Source organism: Pan troglodytes, chromosome 1, assembly GCF_028858775.2.
Source record: "Pan troglodytes isolate AG18354 chromosome 1, NHGRI_mPanTro3-v2.0_pri, whole genome shotgun sequence".
NCBI classification, from domain to species: domain Eukaryota; kingdom Metazoa; phylum Chordata; class Mammalia; order Primates; family Hominidae; genus Pan; species Pan troglodytes.
In genome coordinates this window covers 194,666,140-194,685,947 of record NC_072398.2, presented here as the reverse complement: position 1 = coordinate 194,685,947, position 19,808 = coordinate 194,666,140, and the positions used below count along the sequence as shown (strand labels likewise).

General features: G+C 53.7%; 2 protein-coding genes across 3 annotated transcripts; one reads left to right on the top strand and one right to left on the bottom strand.

The window, feature by feature from the left end:
• The first annotated feature begins 208 nt into the window (after window positions 1–208).
• On the top strand, window positions 209–15,425 carry SH3D21 (SH3 domain containing 21). 2 transcript variants are annotated; one of them, XM_016924789.4, is made up of 16 exons: window positions 209–460; window positions 635–792; window positions 879–942; window positions 1,204–1,322; window positions 1,554–1,644; window positions 1,807–1,862; window positions 1,955–2,000; window positions 2,146–2,246; window positions 2,426–2,512; window positions 3,585–3,627; window positions 13,214–13,307; window positions 13,403–13,455; window positions 13,585–13,679; window positions 13,818–14,992; window positions 15,109–15,172; window positions 15,250–15,425. In XM_016924789.4, exons 1-16 carry the CDS (start codon window positions 457–459, stop codon window positions 15,319–15,321), a joined length of 2,322 nt encoding a protein of 773 aa, XP_016780278.2. In that variant the 5' UTR covers window positions 209–456; the 3' UTR covers window positions 15,322–15,425.
• Window positions 15,426–16,222: 797 nt separating this feature from the next.
• Window positions 16,223–17,927, bottom strand: EVA1B (eva-1 homolog B). The gene is made up of 3 exons (XM_513094.9): window positions 17,663–17,927; window positions 17,170–17,266; window positions 16,223–16,924 (listed from the first exon to the last, which is right to left on the bottom strand). Exons 2-3 carry the CDS (start codon window positions 17,234–17,236, stop codon window positions 16,488–16,490), a joined length of 504 nt encoding a protein of 167 aa, XP_513094.2. The 5' UTR covers window positions 17,237–17,266; window positions 17,663–17,927; the 3' UTR covers window positions 16,223–16,487.
• Between the last annotated feature and the right edge of the window lie 1,881 nt (window positions 17,928–19,808).

Here is a 19,808-nt window from a genome sequence, read left to right as displayed (position 1 = left end):
TCAAGGCCGGTTTAGAGCGGTTGCTACCTGCTGGGGAGCCCCACCCTGGTATGTGCCTCTCCCCACCTTTTCCCCTCAAGCCAAAAGCTTGTGAGCTGGGGGAAGGTGGGCCTGGAAAGGCTCTGTGCAAATTGTAGCTGGGAGCCTCCGGGCAAAAGCTGAGGGAAAGGGAGAGGCGGCTGGCCTAAAATTTAGGTGGGCGGAAGAACCTGTGACGGAGCTGTGACCGCTGCACAGGCCAGAGACCCTGGAGTCCTCCTCACCCCGGGGTTGGGGGCCAGACCTGCTGAGCCGGGCCGCCCCCTCTCCACACCCACTCCCAGCACCTGGCCCGACCTATCGGCTGGCGGCTACGCCTACTTTACCCTACTGTCTTGCCTCAGGTCGCTCCCTGCGCGGGCCCAGTACTCGGCCGTCAGAGGGAGCTGCCAGGCTCTGGAGGGCGCCCCGGAAACCATGGGTAAGTGCGGAGGCTTTGAGGTGGCCTCTCTCTGCAACCGTGGACATAGCAAGAGCCCACACCACCCCCCGACCCCCGCTACCCTCTACGGTGCTTGGGCACACGCCCGCCCCAGCCAGGCTGCCCCGGCTGGGCCTTTCTGAGCCGCACGCCGGCCCCGTCTTCCGCCCGCAGAAGTCCTCGTCCTGGCCGGATACCGCGCGCAGAAGGAGGACGAGCTGAGTCTGGCGCCCGGGGACGTGGTCCGGCAGGTGCACTGGGTGCCCGCGCGGGGCTGGCTTCGCGGAGAGTTTGGGGGCCGCTATGGCCTCTTCCCCGAGCGCCTGGTGCAGGTGAGGCCGAGCCAGGGGCGGGCTGTGGGGTCTCAGCGCACGTCCCCCGGGAGCTGAGAGCGCCTTCCCCGTGCCCTGATTCCCAGGAGATCCCAGAGACCCTGAAGGGCTCCGGAGAGGCGCGGAGGCCGCGCTGTGCGCGCCGCCGAGGTGAGCGCAAGGGCGGGGACGGGCGCCGGTGGGCGGGTGCGCGGAGCCAGTGCGACCCCGGCGTCTCCGGCTCTTAGTGACGGGCGCGGCTCTGGGCGGGACCTCGGGGCCGCCCTGCGGTCTGTGATTGGTTCTCGAGTGCAATGCTCCGCCCTGGGGCGGGGCTGGAGGTACCAAGGGCTACGTGCGCGCCTTGCGCTTCCCCCAGCTCCTCTGACTGGGGCGTCCGACTGGAGTTCAGCCGCGCTTGTCCGGTGCTAGGTCATCCTGCCAAACACCCGAGGCCCCAAAGATGGTGCAAAGTGAACTTCAGCTACAGCCCAGAGCAGGCGGACGAGCTGAAGCTGCAAGCTGGGGAGATCGTGGAAATGCTAAAGGAGGTGAGGGGTGAGGTGATGGGACCGTTTGGGGGAGGATGATGGAACACGCCTCCCTAGTGAGCGGGGTGGGAAGTGAGGGTGTGGACGGTGGGAATGGCGACGGTGCAGATATGGGGAAGCGCGGGAGGGAAGGAGGGAGGAAGGGGCGCTTGGGCAGAACCAAGGGTGGCAGATTATCCTAGGGACTCTTGGGGCAGAACCAGACGCCTCTGCGTCCTCCCCTCTCCCCAGATTGAGGACGGCTGGTGGCTGGGGAAGAAGAACGGGCAGCTGGGAGCCTTCCCATCCAACTTTGTGGAATTGCTGGACAGTGGGCCCCCAAGTGAGACCTCGACTCTGTGACCCTGTGACTCGCAATCTCCAATGACCCTCCCAGTGGCATGAGCCTGTGATTCACATATCCTGACCCTGTGACCCCTTTGACCCTCTCCCATGACCTAACCTGTGAATTAGCACCCTCCCTAACCTCACTGTCCCCCACTAGGCCTTGGTAACCCAGACATGCCTTCAGTCAGCCCTGGTCCCCAGCGGCCTCCCAAGGTAAGTTGGCTCAGAGTGGGCACAGAGGTGGTGAGTTCCTCTTGGGGTGGTTGGAGGCTCATCTAGTTCCTCCCTGCCCCTTCCCCCACTAGCTGAGCAGCCTGGCCTATGACAGCCCTCCAGACTACCTGCAGACAGGTGAGCACCCATCCAAAGGGTCCCCCACTCCCTCAGCCACTCCCAAGGTTGTGACTTGGTGGGCCAGCTAGGCTGATGGAGGTGGGGGCTGCTGATGGATGGGGGAGGCTTGGTTTCAGAGGACAGTGGACTGACCTCTTCCCAGTCTCCCACCCTGAGGTCTACAGGGTCCTGTTTGACTACCAGCCTGAGGCCCCAGACGAGTTGGCGCTGCGGAGGGGGGACGTGGTGAAAGTACTCAGCAAGGTGTGCGAGGAACAGGGTGGGGGGGCCCAGGGAAGCGGGTGTTGAGAAAGGGTGGACCTGCACATGTACCCCCGGAATCTAAAATAAACGTTGAAATTATATCTATAAGAAGGAGTGGGACCCCGGAAAGGACCTTGGGGGACCTGGCTCACCTCCCCACTGGCGTGTTTCTTTTCCAGACCACAGAGGATAAGGGCTGGTGGGAAGGAGAGTGTCAAGGACGAAGAGGAGTTTTTCCAGACAACTTTGTACTCCCACCACCCCCAGTGAGTACAGAGCCAAGACACTCAGGTGGCAGGGGCAGGCTATTTTGGACAAAGGTGGGGATCATGGGCACTCTCCGGACCTAGCTGGAGGGTCACTAAATGAGGGTGGACCTAGACATGTGGGGGCTCCTTTTGGATTCTAATACCGGTTGAGTATCGCTTATCTAAAAGGCTTGGGACCAGAAGTGTTTCGGATTTGGGAATTTTTGCATATACATGAGATAGCTGCTGGGTGCCGTGGCTCACGCCTGTAATCCCAGCACTTTTGGGAGGCCGAGGCGGGTGGATCACGAAGTCAGGAGTTCAAGACTAGCCTGGCCAACATGGTGAAACCCCATCTTTACTAAAAATACAAAAATTAGCTGGGCGTGGTGGCATGCATGTGTAATCCCAGCTACTCGGGAGGCGGAGGTTACAGTGAGCCGAAATTGTGCCATTGCACTCCAGCCTAGGCGACAAGAGCAAGACTCTATCTCAAAAAGAAAAAAGAAAAAAAAGATAGCTTGGGAATGAGACCCCAACCTAAACACGAAATTCATTTATGTTTCATATACACCTTAAACCATAGCCTGAAGGTGATTTTGTGCAGTATTTTTAATAATTTTGTGCATGAAACAAATTTTGACTGAGACCTGTCACATGAGTTAGATCAGGTGTGGAATTTTCCACTTAAGGCGTTATGTTGGCACTCAGAAAGTTTCAGATTTTGGAGCATTTTAGATTTTTTTTTTTTTTCTTGAAGACAGAGTCTCGCTCTGTTGCACAGACTGGAGTGCAGCAGCAGGATCGCCACTCACTGCAACCTCCCCCTCTCAGGTTCAAGCGACTCTCCTGCCTCAGCCTCCAGAGTAGCTGGGATTACACGTGCATGCTACCATATCCAGCTAATTTTTGTATTTTTAGTAGAGACGGGATTTTGCCATGTTGGCCAAGCTGGTCTCGAACTTCTGTCCTCAAGTGATCCACTCCCAAAGTGCTGGGATTATAGGTGTGAGCCACCACGCCTGGTCTGCATTTTGGATTTCTGATTTTTAGATTAAGGATGCTCAACCTTTACTTCTTTTCGGCATAGATCAAGAAGCTGGTCCCACGGAAAGTGGTATCTCGGGAATCAGGTGAGCGCCCGGGGAGCCTGGGATTGGGGGGTGTTCTCTGGGAGACCCACCAGTCCCGTTGCTTATAAACACACACAGCACCCCAGTGGTCCAGTATGCCCCTATAGGAGCCCCCTCACCTGTGGGTCAAAAGCTGGGTAGGAATGTATGTGAATCAATGTGTGGGTCAGTTCGTGTGTGTGTTAATATGTCAGTGTTGCTCTGTGTGTCTTGAGAATGTGGCTATTGGTGGGTATAGATTTGTTTCATTGTGTAAGGAAACATATGAATATGTCTGTTCATATATAAGACTGTGTATGTTCACGTGTCTTATGTGTCAGTGAATAGCTCTCTGTGTGTCTGTGGGATGTCTTTTTATTTATCTTTTTTTATTTATTTTTTTGAGACGGAATCTCGCTCTGTCGCCCAGACTGGAGTGCAGTGGCTCAATCTCGGCTCACTGCAAGCTCCGCCTCCTGGGTTCACACCATTCTTCTGCCTCGGCCTCCCAAGTAGCTGGGACTACAGGCGCCCGCCACCACGCTCAGCTAATTTTTTGTATTTTTAATAGAGACGGGGTTTCACCATGTTAGCCAGGATGGTCTCAATCTCCTGACCTCGTGATCCACCCGCCTCAGCCTCCCAAAGTGCTGGGACTACAAGTGTGAGCCATTGCGCCCAGCCTTATTTATCTTTTAATGTAATATTTGGTACATGTCAAAAGTATATATAACACATATGTTATAAAATTTAACACCCACGGGCCAGGCACAGTGGTTCATGCCTGTAATCTCAGCACTTTGGGAGGCCAAGTCAAGTGGATCACCTGAGGTTAGGAGTTCAAGACCAGCCTGGCCAACATGGCAAAACCTTGTCTCTACTATAAAAATACAAAAATTAGCCAGGCCTGATAGGCATGCCTGTAATCCCAGCTATTTGGGAGGCTGAGGCAGGAGAATCACTTGAACCAGGGAGGGGGAGGTTGCAGTGAGCTGAGATCATGCCACTGTACGCCAGCGTAGGTGAGAGTGAGACTCTGTCTCAAAAAAAAAAAAAAAAATTAACACCCACGAACACCCATGGTATGTCACCTAAACCTAAGGACTAGAACATTGCCTGTTGTTTGTGTCCTCCTCCTCTTTCCCATTCTACCACTTCCCTCACCCCAAAGGTAACCACTATCTTCAATTTTATGTTTATGGTTCCCCCAAGTTTTTAAGTTTTCTTACAAAAGTATGTGTCTAAACACTGTATCACTAAATTCATTTTTGTTTTTGAGCTTCATAAAAATGGTAGCATGTTTATAGTCTTCTGAGACTTGCTGTTTTTTTTGGTTTGTTTGTTTGTTTTTTTTTATGGAGACAGAGTCTCTCTCTGTTGCCCAGGCTGGAGTGCAGTGGCACAGTCTCCCCTCACTGCAAACTCTGCCTCCCAGGTTCAAGCGATTCTCCTGCCTCCGCCTCCCAAGTAGCTGGGACTACAGGCACCCACCACCATGCCCGGCTAATATTTTGTATTTTAGTAGAAACGGGGTTTCACTGTGTTGCCCAGGCTGGTCTTGAACTCCTGAGCTCAGGCAATCCGCCTGCCTTGGCCTCCCAAAGTGCTAGGATTACAAGCGTGAGCCACCGTGCCTGGCTGAGATTTGCTGTTTTTTGTTGTTATTGTTTGTTTGTTTGTTTGATTGTTTTTAGACAGAGTCTGCACTGTCGCCCAGGCTGGAGTGCAGTGGCGCAATCTGGGCTCACTGCAAGCTCTGCCTCCCGGGTTCACGCCATTCTCCTGCCTCAGCCTCCCGAGTAGCTGGGACTACAGGCGCCTGCCATCACGCCCAGCTAATTTTTTGTATTTTTAGTAGAGATGGGGTTTCACCATGTTAGCCAGGATGGTCTCAATCTCCTAACCTCATGATCCGCCCGCCTTGGCCTCCCAAAGTGCTGGGATTACAGGCGTGAGCCATCGCGCCCGGCCTAAAACCTTTAAAATGTTGCTTTTTACATTAGTGCTTTTATTCATGTAGTGATTTTAATGAGTGATACAATTATACCTTTTTCCTTATGGACAATGAGTTGTTCCAGCATCATTTATTATGTTCTACATGTGAGTTTTATACAATTTGGGGGGTTTCTTTTTTTTTTGAGAAAGGGTCATTGGGTCTTTGTTGCCCTGGTTGGAGTACAGTGGCAATTGTAGCTCATTGCGGCTTCAACCTCCTGGGCTTAAGCGATTCTTTCACCTCAGCCTCTCTTGTAGCTGGTACTACAGGTACAAGACACCATGTGCAGCTAATCTTTTAATCTTTTTGTAGAGATGGGGTCTCACTGTGTTGCCCAGGCTGGTCTCAAACTCCTGGGCTCAAGCAATTCTCCTGTCTTGGCCTCCCAAAGTGCTGGGATTAGAGGTGTCAGCCATGGTGCCTGGCTTAGTTTTATACATAAAACTATAATTTTCTTTTTTTTTTTTAATTTTTTTGAGACAGAGTCTTGCTTTGTCACCCAGGCTGGAGTGCAGTGGTGAGATCTCGGCTCACTGCAAGCTCCGCCTCCCGGGTTCATGCCATTCTGCTGCCTCAGCCTCCCGAGTTGCTGGGACTACAGGCGCCCACTACCACGCCCAGCTAATTTTTTGTATTTTTAGTAGAGACGGGGTTTCACCATGTTAGCCAGGATGGTCTTGATCTCCTGACCTCATGATCTGTCCGCCTTGGCCTCCCAAAGTGCTGGGATTACAGGCGTGAGCCACCGCACACGGCCATAAGACTATAATTTTCATAAGATTTATTCCCAGATATTCTTAGGTATCTCAGAGTTTTTATTGTGTCTTTTAAAAAATAGACATTCTTCTGTTTATTGCAGGAATACAGAAATGCATTGATTTTTGTATATTGTTTTTATAGCCAGCCATGGTGCTAAACTCTGATTATTTCCAGCAATTCATTTGTAGATTCTTACAAGTTTCCTGTGAAGACAGACATATCATTTGTGAATAATAATTTTTGTGTCATTCTCTTCACTCCTGCCTTTTAATTTCATTTTGTGAATTTATTATAGTTATTAGGATCTCTCATACAATATTAAATAGAAGTAGTGATGGTGAACATCATTGTCATGTTCCTGATTTTGAATCTAGTTTTCCCTTTTCTTCTTTTTACTGTCTTTTGAGACAGAGTCTCATTCTGTCGCCTAGGTTGGAGTGCAGTGGCGCGATCTCAGCTCACTGCAACCTCCATCTCCCGGGTTCAAGCAATTCTCCTGCTGCAGCCTCCCAAGTAGCTGGGACTACAGGTGTGCACCACCACATCCAGCTAAATTTTTTTGTATTTTTAGTAGAGACAGGGTTTATGTTGGCCAGGCTGGTCTCGAACTCCTGACTTTGTGGTCTGCCCGGCTTGGCCTCCCAAAGTGCTGGGATTACAGATGTGAGCCACCACACCTGGCCTATCTGGTGGATCTTATATAAGATGGGAATGGGCCGGGCTTGGTGGCTTATGCCTGTAATCCCAGCACTTTGGGAGGCTGAGGCGGGTGGATCATGGGGTCAAGAGACGGAGACCATCTTGGCTAACATGGTGAAACCCCGTCTCTACTAAAAATACAAAAAATTAGCCAGGCATGGTGGCACATGCCTGTAGTCCCAGCTACTCGGGAAGCTGAGACAGGAGAATTGCTTGTTCACCCAGGAGGCAGAGGTTGCAGTGAGCCGAGATCGCGTCACTGCACTCCAGCCTGGGTGACAGAGCGAGACTCTGTCTCAAAATAAATAAATAAATAAATAAGATGGGAATCATCTTTCCTTGCAAGCTGGTAAAACTTGTCTGTAAATTCATCTTGCCATATTTTTTTTCATTATGGGATTATTTTAAACAACTTCTTCAATTTCTTTAATAGTTAAAGTCAGGGAAAAATTCTTGAATCAATTGTGGAGTTACATGTTTTTAACTATCTATTTTATGTAAGTTTTCTAATTATTTGCGTAAAGTTGTTCATAGTATACTCTTTTATTTTGGAGAGACAGGGTCTTGCTGTGTTGCCTAGGCTGGAGTGTGGTGGCACAATGGGAGCTCACAGCAGCCTCAAACCTCAAGTGATCCTCCCACTTCAGCCTCCCGAGTAGCTAGGACTATAGGTGTGCACCACCACACCTGGCTAGTTTTTAAGTTTATTGTAAAGAAAAGGTCTTGCTATGTTGCCCAGGCTGATATTGAACTCCTGTGCTCAAGTGATCCTCCTGCCTTGGCCTCCCAAAATACTGGGATTACAGTTGTGAGGCACTTCACTCAGCTGTTTTTGTTATCTTTTTAATGACAACTGTCCTAGTGGGTATGAAGTGGTATCTCATTGTGGCTTTGATTTGCATTTCTCTGATGGCTAATGATGCTGAACATATTTTCTTTTTTTTTTTTTTTTTTTTTTTTTTTTGAGACGGAGTCTCACTCTGTCACCCAGGCTGGAGTGCAGTGGTGCGATCTCGGCTCACTGCAAGCTCCGCCTCCCGGGTTCACGCCATTCTCCTGCCTCAGCCTCTCCGAGTAGCTGGGACTACAGGCGCCCGCCACCACACCCGGCTAATTTTTTGTATTTTTAGTAGAGACGGGGTTTCACTGTGTTAGCCAGGATGGTCTCGATCTCCTGACCTCGTGATTCACCCGCCTTGGCCTCCCAAAGTGCTGGGATTACAAGCGTGAGCCACCGCGCCCGGCCCGATGCTGAGCATATTTTCATGTGCTTATTTCTTTTGGAGAAATGTCTGTTTGGATCCTTTGCCCATTTAAAAAATTGGATTATTTGTCTTTTTACTATTGAGTTAGAAGAGTTCTCTATATATTCTAGATAAAAGTCCCTAATCATATATATGCATATATATATATGGTTTGCAATATTTTCTCCCATTCTTTTTTTTTTTTTTTAGTCTTGCTCTGTCACCCAGGCTGGAATGCAGTGGCATGATCTCAGCTCACTGTAACCTCTGCCTCCTGGGTTCAAGCGATTTTCCTGCCTCAGCCTCCCAAGTAGCTAGGATGACAGGCGTGCGCCACCACACCCGGCTAATTTTTTGTATGTTTAGTAGAGATGGGGTTTTGCCATGTTTCCCAGGTGGTCTTGAACTCCTGACCTTGTGATCCACCCACCTCGGCCTCCCAAAGTTTTTCTCTCATTCTTTAGGTTGTCTTTTCACTTTCTTGATGGTGTCCCTTGATGTACAAAAGTTTTAAATTTTGATGAAGTCCCATTTATCTATTTTTTTGGTTGGCTGTGCTTTTGAACCAATGTCAAATCCCAAGATTACACTCCAAATTGAGCTGCCTTCAACTTAGCCAGTTAAGCTGCTGATCCTCACAGTTTGCCCTACCCTGCAGAACATCCATGTGGACCAAGCTGAGGGGCCTGGGATGAAAACGGCCCTAGGCAAGAACATTATCAAGCATACAAAATGCTCTGCAAATTATCCCAGCGCTCAAGAACATTATCAAGCATACAAAATGCTCTGCAAATTATCCCAGCGCTTTGGGAGGCTGAGGCGGGCAGATTGCTTGAGGTCAGGAGTTTGAGAACAGCCTGACCAACATGGCGAAACCCTGTCTCTACCAAAAAATACAAAAATTAGCAGGGCGTGGTGGCGGGCACCTGTCATCCCAACTATCTGGGAGGCTGAGGCACAAGAATCACTTGAACCTGTGAGGTGGAGGTTGTAGTGAGCCAAGATCACGCCACTGCACTCCAGCCTAGGTGACAGAGCGAGACTTTGTCTCAAAAAAAAAAAATCCTTTGCAAATTATCTCATGCCTTTGGATAATTTCCAGAGCATTGAAATGGTTGTTGGATTTTTCTTTTTCTTTTTGTTTTGCGGGGGGAAGGAGTCTCGCTCTGTCTCCCAGGCTGGAGTGTAATGGCATGATCTCAGTTCACTGCAACCCCTGCCTCCCAGGCTGGAGTGTAATGGCATGATCTCAGCTCACTGCAACCCCTGCCTCCTGGGTTCAAGCGATTCTCCCGCCTTAGCCTTCTGAGTAGCTGGGATTACAGGCATCCAACATCATGCCCGGCTAATTTTTTTATTTTTGTAGAGAGGGGGTTTCACCTTGTTGGCCAGGCTGGTCTCGAACTCCTGACCTCAGGTGATCCGCCCACCTCGGCCTCCCAAAGTGCTGGGATTACAGGCGTGAACCACCGCACCCGGCCTGTTGGATCATTTTTGTCCAGCTTCATAGTTGCCTTGTGAAGAGAGGATTTGTCCACCACCTCATTCAGCCAGAGCCAAATCCTGCTTCTGTCATTCCTCCCTCCTAACATTGCTGTCACGCTGTTCATTCCTTGTCTCACTGCACCTCTAGTTTACAAATTCTCTAGCCTTTTGGCTCTGTTTACTCTGCTCTGTAACCTGTACTGGTAACATAAGCAATATACCTGTAAATAAGTGGATTTATGTTGCATTTCTTTTTCAAGAATGCTATTTTTCATCTCTAGTAATTCCATTTTCTGTGTGATAACTTTCCAAACCTGCGTGGTTATTCCTGATTGTCCTTTGTTGCATGCACATCCTGAATTTCTTCAAATATTTTATACGTAACTATGCAGTGTTCTCTACCTGACAGTTCCACTATCTGTTGTGTGTTGTGTCTGCTGACTCCATTCTTGGTGACCTGCCCTCTAGCGTGTTTTATGACCTTTATTTATGAGCTGATAGCTGGATTTTAATCTGTGGGACTCTTGCAGGCCTTAGTAGAAGAAGACTTCTTCCAGTGAGAATTTGCTTTTATTTTTTGTTTTGTTTTGTTTTGAGATGAAGTCTCGCTCTGTCGCCCAGGCTGGAATGCAGTGATGCGATCTCAGCTCACTGCAACCTCCTCCTTCCAGGTTCAAGCAATTCTCGTGCTTCAGCCTCCCCAGTAGCTGGGATTACAGGCACGCGCCACCACGCCTGGCTAATTTTTGTAGTTTTAGTAGAGATGAGGTTTCACCATGTTGGCCAGGCTGGTCTCGAACTCCTGACCTCAGGTGATCCACTTGCCTCGGCCTCCCAAAGTGTTGGGATTACAGGCGTGAGCCACCACGCCCGGCCGAGAATTTGCTTTTACTTCTCCCAGTAGCCAGAGAACACCACCCACCAGAAGCTGCTTCGGTCCTCCTGAAGAAAGGTAGCACTGCTGTGTGGTACTGAGCTTGGGGCCTGTGGTGAGGTGAGGGAGCAGAGCCCAAGGCCCTTGGCTTCACATCACAGGGCCCAGGCTCAGTAGCCACAGAGCAGAGCTGCCCTCCCTCCCTCCGCCTTTCTGGCTTCAGTTCTCTCTCTTTTTTTTTTTTTTTTTTTTTTTGGAGACTGAGTTTTGCTCTTGTTACCCAGGCTGGAGTGCAATGGCGTGATTTGGCTCACTGCAACCTCCGCCTCCCAGGTTCAAGTGATTCTCCTGCCTCAGCTCCCCACGTAGCTGGGACTGAAAGCACTGGGATTACAGGCGTGAGCCACTGGGAGTGCTGGGATTACAGGTGTGAGCCACTGCACCCAGTCCAGTCCTCTCTTTTGTAGACCTCCTTTACCTCTTTTAAGTCCAATGGTGCCTCAAAATTGTGTCCTCAGCAGGATATAATTGCTTCCTAGTGGGAGCACCCTACAGAGCACCTAATCAGCCATACTGTAAGAATGTAAGAAGTCAAAGTTAACATTTACTGAGCTTTGACCATCTGGCTGCCAAACAGTCTTCTGAGCACCTCGCATGTATTAAGTCACTCAGACCTCACAACCACCCTATAAGGTGTGTGTTAGTTGTCCATGTTTTATGAATGAGGACATTGAGGCATAGATCACTTAGCAAGTTCTCACACAACTAGTAAGGAGTGGAGCTGAAATTCAGAGCCTGGTGTCTGGCTGTGGGATCCATGCCCCCAACCACTGTCAGATTTGTGGATTCGTATACGTATCTGCGTGTGATTATATGTAGGAGTTAACATCAGCACTTGTGCACATGCCAGAGTGGCTGTTTTTCTATAGATCTGAATGTCACTGTGTGTAACTGCCTTCAAGTAAGTGATGCTGATGTCACCTTAGTGTGCCCTTCTCTGGCCACCCCATTTAAAATGGTTCCTTCCTCTGCCTAGTGTTTTTTTTGTTTTGTTTTGTTTTTTTGAGACAGAGTTTAACTCTTGTCGCCCAGGCTGGAGTACAGTGGCGCGATCTTGGCTCACTGTAACCTCTGCCCTCCCAGGTTCAAGCAATTTTCCTGCCTCAGCCTCTGGAGTAGCTGGGATTACAGGCGCACGCCACCATGCCTGGCTAATTTTTGTATTTTTAGTAGAGACGGGGTTTCACCATGTTGACCAGGCTGGTCCTGAACTCCTGACCTCAAGTGATCTGCCTACCTTGGACTCTCAAAGTGCCGGGATTACAGGTGTGGGCCACCACGCCTGGCCCCTTCTGCCTAGTCTTGTCAGTCACGCTTAATAACTCTCTAACACACTATGTATTTTACTCCTTGTATTTATATCTGCTTCCCCAATAGAACACAAGTTCAGTCTGGCTGCTGTGGGAAGAACACACTCTAGGTGGGATGGGTACAGCCAAATCCCAGGTTGGAGGCTGTTGGAATGTCCAGGTGAAGGTGGTGGTGACTTGATCTAGAGCACTTAGTGGTGGAGGTGGTGACAAGTGATTGACTTCAGGAAATATTGGGACAGTAGTGTGGACAGGATTTGCTGATGGTTTGGATGTCTCATAAGGAAATAAAAGGAGTCATTTGTCATCCAAACAAGTGGGTAAATGAGCCAGATGGGGACTGTGGGGAAAGGGGTAGGTTCAAGGGGCATGGGTTTGGGAAGCAAGAGATTGGTTTGGGATATGTTAAGAGTGTGATGCCCATCAGCTCTCCAAGTGTAAATATTGAGAGGGAAGTCAGATATGAGTCTGGAGTCAGAGAGGAAGGAGCTAGAGATGAAAATTTGGGAGTCATTGACTTATTGATGAAAATTAAACCCATAAGACTGGGTGAGATCTTTTAGAGAGTAAATGAGAGAGAATATAAAGAATTCTGAGGGTGGGCTGGGCGCGATGGCTCACGCCTGTAATGCCAGCACATTGGGAGGCCTGAGGCAGGCTGGGTCACTTGAGGTCAGGAGTTCGAGACCAGCCTGGCCAACATGGTGAAACCCCGTCTCTACTAAAAATACAAAAATTGGCCGGGCGCAGTGGCTCACACCTGTAATCCCAGCACTTTGGGAGGCCAAGGCAGGTGGATCACGAGATCAGGAGATCGAGACCATCATGGCTAACACGGTGAAACCCCATCTCTACTAAAAATACAAAAAGAAATTAGCCGGGTGTGGTGGAGGGCACCTGTAGTCTCAGCTATTCGGGAGGCTTGAGGCAGGAGAATGGCATGAACCAGGGAGGCAGAGCTTGCAGTGAGCCGATGATCGCACCACTGGGCGACAGAAGCAAGACTCCCTCTCAAATAATAATAATAATAATAATAATAATAATAATAATACAAAAATTAGCCGGGTGCGGTGGCGCATAGTCAAACAAGATTAACCTCCTACCCATAGTCCCCTGCACACAGCACAAGACAGGGCTAGCGACTGTCAGATGGATGAATGCTCCACTCCTCTCTTCCCAGCTCCTATTAAGGAACCAAAAAAGTTGATGCCCAAAACATCCCTCCCCACAGTCAAGAAGCTAGCAACAGCCACCACTGGGCCCAGCAAAGCCAAGTAAGGAGCAGGATGGGGTTGGGGGAAGGAGGAGGGTAGGAGGCAACGCCCCTCCCTGTGCCCCACCCTGAGGGCCTGATGAAGATATGTTCCAGGACATCTCGGACACCCAGCAGGGACAGTCAGAAGCTCACCTCCCGAGACTCAGGCAAGGGCTGCCTTCCTCCAGTGCGGGGAGGACTGGAGGACAGGGATGGGGTGGCTGTGCGGAGGGACAGAGGTGGGAAGAGACTGAGGGTCAGAGTAGGCTTGGGTCCCTGAGGTTCTGCTCTCTTAGGCCCCAATGGTGGCTTCCAAAGTGGGGGTTCGTATCACCCTGGCCGAAAGCGATCCAAAACCCAGACTCCCCAGCAACGCTCTGTGTCCAGTCAGGTGAGGGGCGGGAGACATGGGAGAGTGGGGATGCTGGGCAGAGGCTGGTTCCCAGCTGTGGTGTGCACGGGTGAAGTCTCCCAGGCCAAGGGGAACCAGACTCAACCTCAGCTGAGACTTCACCTCCCATCACGGCAGGAGGAAGAGCACAGCAGCCCGGTAAAGGCCCCCTCTGTGAAGAGAACCCCCATGCCGGACAAGACTGCCACCCCAGAGAGGCCCCCAGCTCCAGAGAACGCCCCCAGCTCCAAGAAGATCCCGGCTCCTGACAAAGTCCCCTCCCCAGAGAAGACCCTCACTCTAGGGGACAAGGCCTCTATCCCAGGGAACTCCACCTCGGGGAAGATCCCAGCTCCTGACAAAGTCCCCACCCCAGAGAAGATGGTGACTCCAGAGGACAAGGCTTCTATCCCAGAGAACTCCATCATCCCAGAGGAGACCCTGACTGTGGACAAACCCTCCACTCCAGAGAGGGTCTTTTCAGTGGAAGAGTCCCCTGCCCTAGAAGTCCCACCTATGGATAAAGTCCCTAATCCAAAGATGGCCCCTCTGGGGGATGAGGCCCCCACTCTAGAAAAGGTCTTGACCCCAGAGCTTTCTGAAGAAGAGGTGTCCACCAGAGATGACATTGAATTCCATCACTTCTCTTCGGAGGAAGCCCTGCAGAAGGTCAAGTACTTTGTAGCCAAAAAGGATCCATCATCCCAGGAGGAGGCCCACACGCCAGAGGCACCCCCACCCCAGCCTCCTTCCTCAGAGAGGTGCCTGGGAGAGATGAAATGTCCCCTAGTTAGAGGGGACAGCTCCCCACGCCAGGCTGAGTTGAAGTCTGGGCCAGCGTCCAGGCCTGCCCTTGAGAAGCCCCACCCCCACGAAGAGGCTACAACCCTTCTAGAGGAGGCACCTTCCAAAGACGAGAGGACCCCTGAAGAGGAGGCGCCCCCCAACGAGGAGAGGCCTCTGAGAGAGGAGGTGCTCCCCAAAGAGGGAGTGGCTTCCAAAGAGGAGGTGCTCCCCAAAGAGGGAGTGGCTTCCAAAGAGGAGGTGACCCTGAAAGAGGAATTACCCCCAAAAGAGGTGCCCCCTAAAGAGGAAGTGGCTCCAAAAGAGGAGGTGCCCCCTATAGAAAGAGCCTTTGCCCAAAAAACACGTCCTATCAAGCCGTCTCCAGACTTCCAAGAGACGCTCACGCTCCCCTCCCTGGTCCCGCAAAACTACACGGAAAACAAGAATGAAGGAGTTGATGTAACGTCGCTGAGGGGCGAGGTGGAGTCTCTAAGGAGGGCGCTGGAGCTGATGGAGGTGCAGCTGGAGTGAGTGGGCAGTGGCGGGGGTTGTGGAAGGTAGGGTTCCCCCTAGCCCTCACCTGCGCAGCCCCTCACCTCCAGCCCTCACCTGCCCAGCCCCTCACCTCCGCCTCGGCCCGCAGGAGGAAGCTGACCGACATCTGGGAGGAGCTGAAGAGCGAGAAGGAGCAGCGCCGGCGGCTGGAGGTGAGGCGCGGGTCCCGGCGGGAGGGGGCTGACAGCGGGTGGCCCCCTGACAAAGTCTCCACCTCACTCCCGACCAGGTCCAGGTGATGCAGGGGACCCAGAAGTCCCAGACCCCGCGCATCATCCACACGCAGACGCAGACCTACTGAGGGTGGGCCTGGGAAGGGACCGCGGCCTGACCTGGCTGGGGCCACCCACGTCCTTGCACACGACTTTGGGAAACGCGAGAAAGTAAACTCTGCCTAGCACGGCGCCACGCCGGTCTGGTCGCTGGGGGTGGGGCCTGCGCGGGGGCAGGGCCTGGGCCTCCGCATTCCTGACGGTCCCTCCCAGGCACATCTGGCCAACATGTGGCTCCCATTACCGTTCCCAAGGCCTGCGCGCGGCTATTTTTATCCACCGGATGGTGAGGGGCGGGGGAGGGTGTCTCCTTCGGACTCCAGCCGCGCACTGGAGAAATGGCGGGCAGGAGGGGCCCAGGCGGGGTCGGGCTCTGACGCCCGGCCTAGATTCCGGAATCCAGCTGTGCGCCGGGGAGGAGCCGGGCGGGCCTTCTCGCCAGCTCGGACCCCTCCCAGCTGGCCTCCCTGTCCGCTCAGAGGGACTCCTGCCCTCTCGCTTGAACGCACCTCGGCGCAGACGTGAAGTCCACTGTCCAGCCCAAGCACGCATGCTTACACAGGGGCTAGCAGCACCTTAGCCTCGAGGTCAGGGTCCTGAGGCGTGGTGTGTTTGTCATTGCAATGTATGAACCCAGGGCACTGTGGGGACAGGGCGACGTGTGTCCAGGCGTTTGCCGGTAAGGAATGCGTTTTGAATAAGGAATGCGCGCGCACTTGCTCTGTGTGTGAGGCTGGGTGCAGGCCTGTGGGCTTCTGCTTTTCTGCTGGCTGTGAAGTGAATGCGGGCAGGTGTGCTGTATCGTCGGGTTGGTGGGTGGGGGTGGTGCAGCTAGGGTAAGGGAGTCAAGCTGGGCCTCAGTCCTGGGGCCCCTGCGTGGCAGGAGCCTGGGGGTCGCTGGGGGCAGGAGTAACAGAGGGAGAGACTGAGTCACTGAGAATGCAGCTTTCTTTCATTTGGTCACTTCACCTCTTCATCGACCCCAGAGAGGGAGTGGGGACCCTGCATCCTGCCCCCTCCCCGCCCCCGGGGTCTTCTGGCAGGACTGGGGAAGGGAGCCTCTCAGGGGGTGGCGGTCCACGCCCAGTAGCACCTGGGAGCTGTGGGGGCCGAGGCAGTCCGAAGGTCTGGGGCAGCTCTGAGCTCATGTGCAGGTCCGGTACCCCGAGCGCCTTGCAGCGGGAGCCGGGGCCCATCAGTAATAGTGCATGCGGCTCAGGGTGCCCGCGCCCGTGGCCGTGGGGCTGGGCCCCAGCGTGCCTGTGCCCAGCAGGTCCGGCTGTCCGGTGCGCCAGATCTCCCGCAGGATCCGTTCGCGCTCCTCCAGCCGCTGCGCCCGCTCTAGCTCCTCCGCCGACGTGAAGACGTTGACGCTGAGGGGCCCGTCCGGCTCTGCGGACAGCTCGGGGCCCGGCAGCGTGTCGTCGGGGCCCAGCCGAGTCACCGTGTCCTCCTCGTCCTCGTCGTCGTCCTCGGGCTCCAGGGTGCTGCTGCGGGGGTCCCGGCGCTGAGCCGGGCCCCGGGGCCGCGGGCGGGGCGCCCACGAGATGCTGATGACGAGCAGGCAGAGGGTGAGCAGCAGGCCGAAGCAGACGCCCAGCACGAAGTAGAGGCCGAAGCTCTCGGGGTTGGCTGCGGGGCACAGGGCGGGGGTCACGGAGGGGCCCGGACGGGTGGGGGTTGTCCCACTTCCGAAAGACCCCAGGTTCTAGGTGTGGGGGCGAGGCCTGTAACCCCTACTCGAAGGGCATTAGGGAACCGCCAGCGGGCAAGAGGGCGGGGAGCGGGGCGGAGGGGACGGACAAGGCGCTGGGGAGGGAAGGGGATGGTGGTCAGGGAAGGGTTCAGGCCCCCAGTCTTCCGGCGCCCGCCCTCACCGCGGATGTGCGCGTAGGCAGCCAGGCTGTTGCTGAGCAACTCCATGTCCCTTCGCGGGGCATCCATGCTGCTCTGGGGGGCAGCTCCCCCACCAGCCTGCGAGGTCAGCAAAGTCAGATCCTTCTCCCAGCCTGGAGCCCACCCCGACCCCTTCCGCGGGCAGCTCCTCTCCCGGGAGCCGCGGGCCCAGGTTCTACCCTGGAGAGAGCGCTTCCCTAACTTCGTGGCGGCCCGGGGCCCTGTCGGGGGGAACCCCTCTCCCGGGCGCGGACGCCCCTCCAGTCCTGGGAGCAGCGCCGGGGACCGCGGGAGGCCCCGCCCCGCCCCCTGGTGAGGTCCCCAGCTGAGGCCCGGTTCCGCCGTCCCGGGGCGGGATGGAGGATAGGGACGCTGAGCCTCCACGCCCCAGGCGGTCTCCGGGAAGGGAAGCTGCCTCTCTCCTCGCCCGGCCGCCCCGCGGGGACCCACCGGCCCGGGGCCAGGCCCACTCACCGTCAGCGCCCCGCTTCCCGGCTGCCCGGCCCCAGCGCGTCCCGCGGCCGCATACACTGGGTCCGGCCGTCCCTCCGGCCCCGCTGGGCTCCCAGGCCGCGGCAGCACGGGCGGGACACGGACCGAGGGACCAGCCGGCGGAAAGTTTCCTCCGAGGAAAGAGGAGGGACGGGGCGGGGCGGGCGGGGAGGCGGGGAGGAAAAGGGCTGGGAGAGGAAGGGGAGAGGAGCGGGCAGCCGGGAGGAGGGAGAGCCCGGCCCGCGGGCCGTCCGTCCCCCACAGGAAACCGCCGGGGAGGCCGCGGCAGGGACCCGCCCCCAGGCCACTAACAACAACAACAGCGAGGCTGGAGCTCTGCCTGCTTGCGGGCCAAGGGCTAAACCTTGGACAGGTTCTTTCACTTACTCCGCCTGACAACCCTGCGACGTGATACCATTATCCCCACTTCGCAGATCAAATAAACGGAGTCTTGGAGAGATTGAATTGACTTTACCAAAACCGTCAGGATTTGAACCTGCTGCTCTCTGACCCTAAAGCCTGAGCTAGAAACCACCGCTCCCCCTCCTAGGAGTCCCCTTCCAGGGAAAGCTGCTTCTCTTCCCCAGACCCATGCCGGACTGGAAGGGAGGGGACTGTCCACCCCTCCTCCCAGGGCTCAGGCTTGAATGTGTCCCCTGGCCGAGCTCTGGTCTAGTCACGCAGGGTTAATGATTGTTGGACTCCAGCTTTGAGCCAGGCCCCGGCCAGCAGTCTCGCAGACCCCAGCGTGGGGCCTCTGTGCCTGCGAGCTCCTGCGCTCTTGTGCACCAAGCAGCTTGTGGAGGCTTGTGGCAGATCCCACCCCATCCCGCCCCCCACCCCAAGGCTAAACCTGCCTGTGCTCACACACGCATTTCCCACCTGGGCTTGTGCATGCAATGTGGTGTGTGATCAGTGTGTGTGGCGGGGGGCTTCTTTCTGCCCTGTCTCCACGGGGTCCCCCATCATGGGCCTCCCCTCCCTTGCTTGAGCTAGAATGAGGGGGAGGCCGCCTTGGCGGGAGCCTTAGAGAGGAGGAGGAGGAAAGGGGGAGAGGAAATTGCAGACATAGCTGAAGGCGCTGCCTGAGGCCTGTGGGCCAGCGACCCTCTCCCTGTCCGGGCTGCAGACCCCTACTCCCCCAGTCCCGAGACTGGGTTCAAGTAGAGGGCAGATCTAGATGGGGGAGGACTAGGACTGACTCCTATGGGGATGGAAAAGGGACTCCTGGGTGTCTTTGTGACTGTTTAGTGTGTTCTGTGAATGTGCGGGCAGGTATTTTTGCCCACATCTGTATATTTGTCTATTAATGTGATATATTTGAGTATTGTTGTGGGGGCGGGTATGTCTGTATATAAATCTGTGCAGCCACTAGTCAACAAATACTGTGTATGCCTAGCACTTCCTAGTCTAGTCCACAGCATCTGTGGGTTTAACCAACTTTGCATCAAAAATATTCAAAACCAAAATTGCATCTGTGCTGAACATGTACAGACTTTTTTTCTTATCATTATTTCCTAAACAATAGATATATTTAATTTTTTTTCTTTGAGACAGGGTCTCACTCTGTCACCTAGGCTGGAGTACAGAGGTGCTATCTCAGCTCATTCACAACCTTTACCTCCTGGGCTCAAGTGAGCCTCCCATCTCATTCTCCCAAGTAGCTGGGAGGGACCACAGGCGTGCACCACCATGCCTGGCTAGTTTTTGTAGAGATGGGGTTTTGCCATGTTGCCCAGGCTGGTCTTGAACTCCTGGGCTCAACTGATCCACCCACCTCAGCCTCCCAAAGTGCTGGGATTACAAGTGTGAGCCATCGTGCCGGCCAATAGTGTATTTTCATAGCAGTTACATTATATTAGATATTATAAGTAATCAAGAGATGATTTAAAGTATACAGGAGGATGTGTATAGGTTAAATGCAAATACTGAACCAATTTATTTTACATCAAGGACTTGAGGATCCTTGGATTTTGGTGTCTATGGGAGGGAGGTCATGGAGCCAATCCCCTGAGAATACTGAGGGACAGTTTTTTGTTGTTGTTTGTTTTTGTTTTTGAGACAGAGTCTCGCTCTGTCACCCAGGCTGGAGTGCAGTGGCGCGATCTCGGCTCACTGCAAGCTCTGC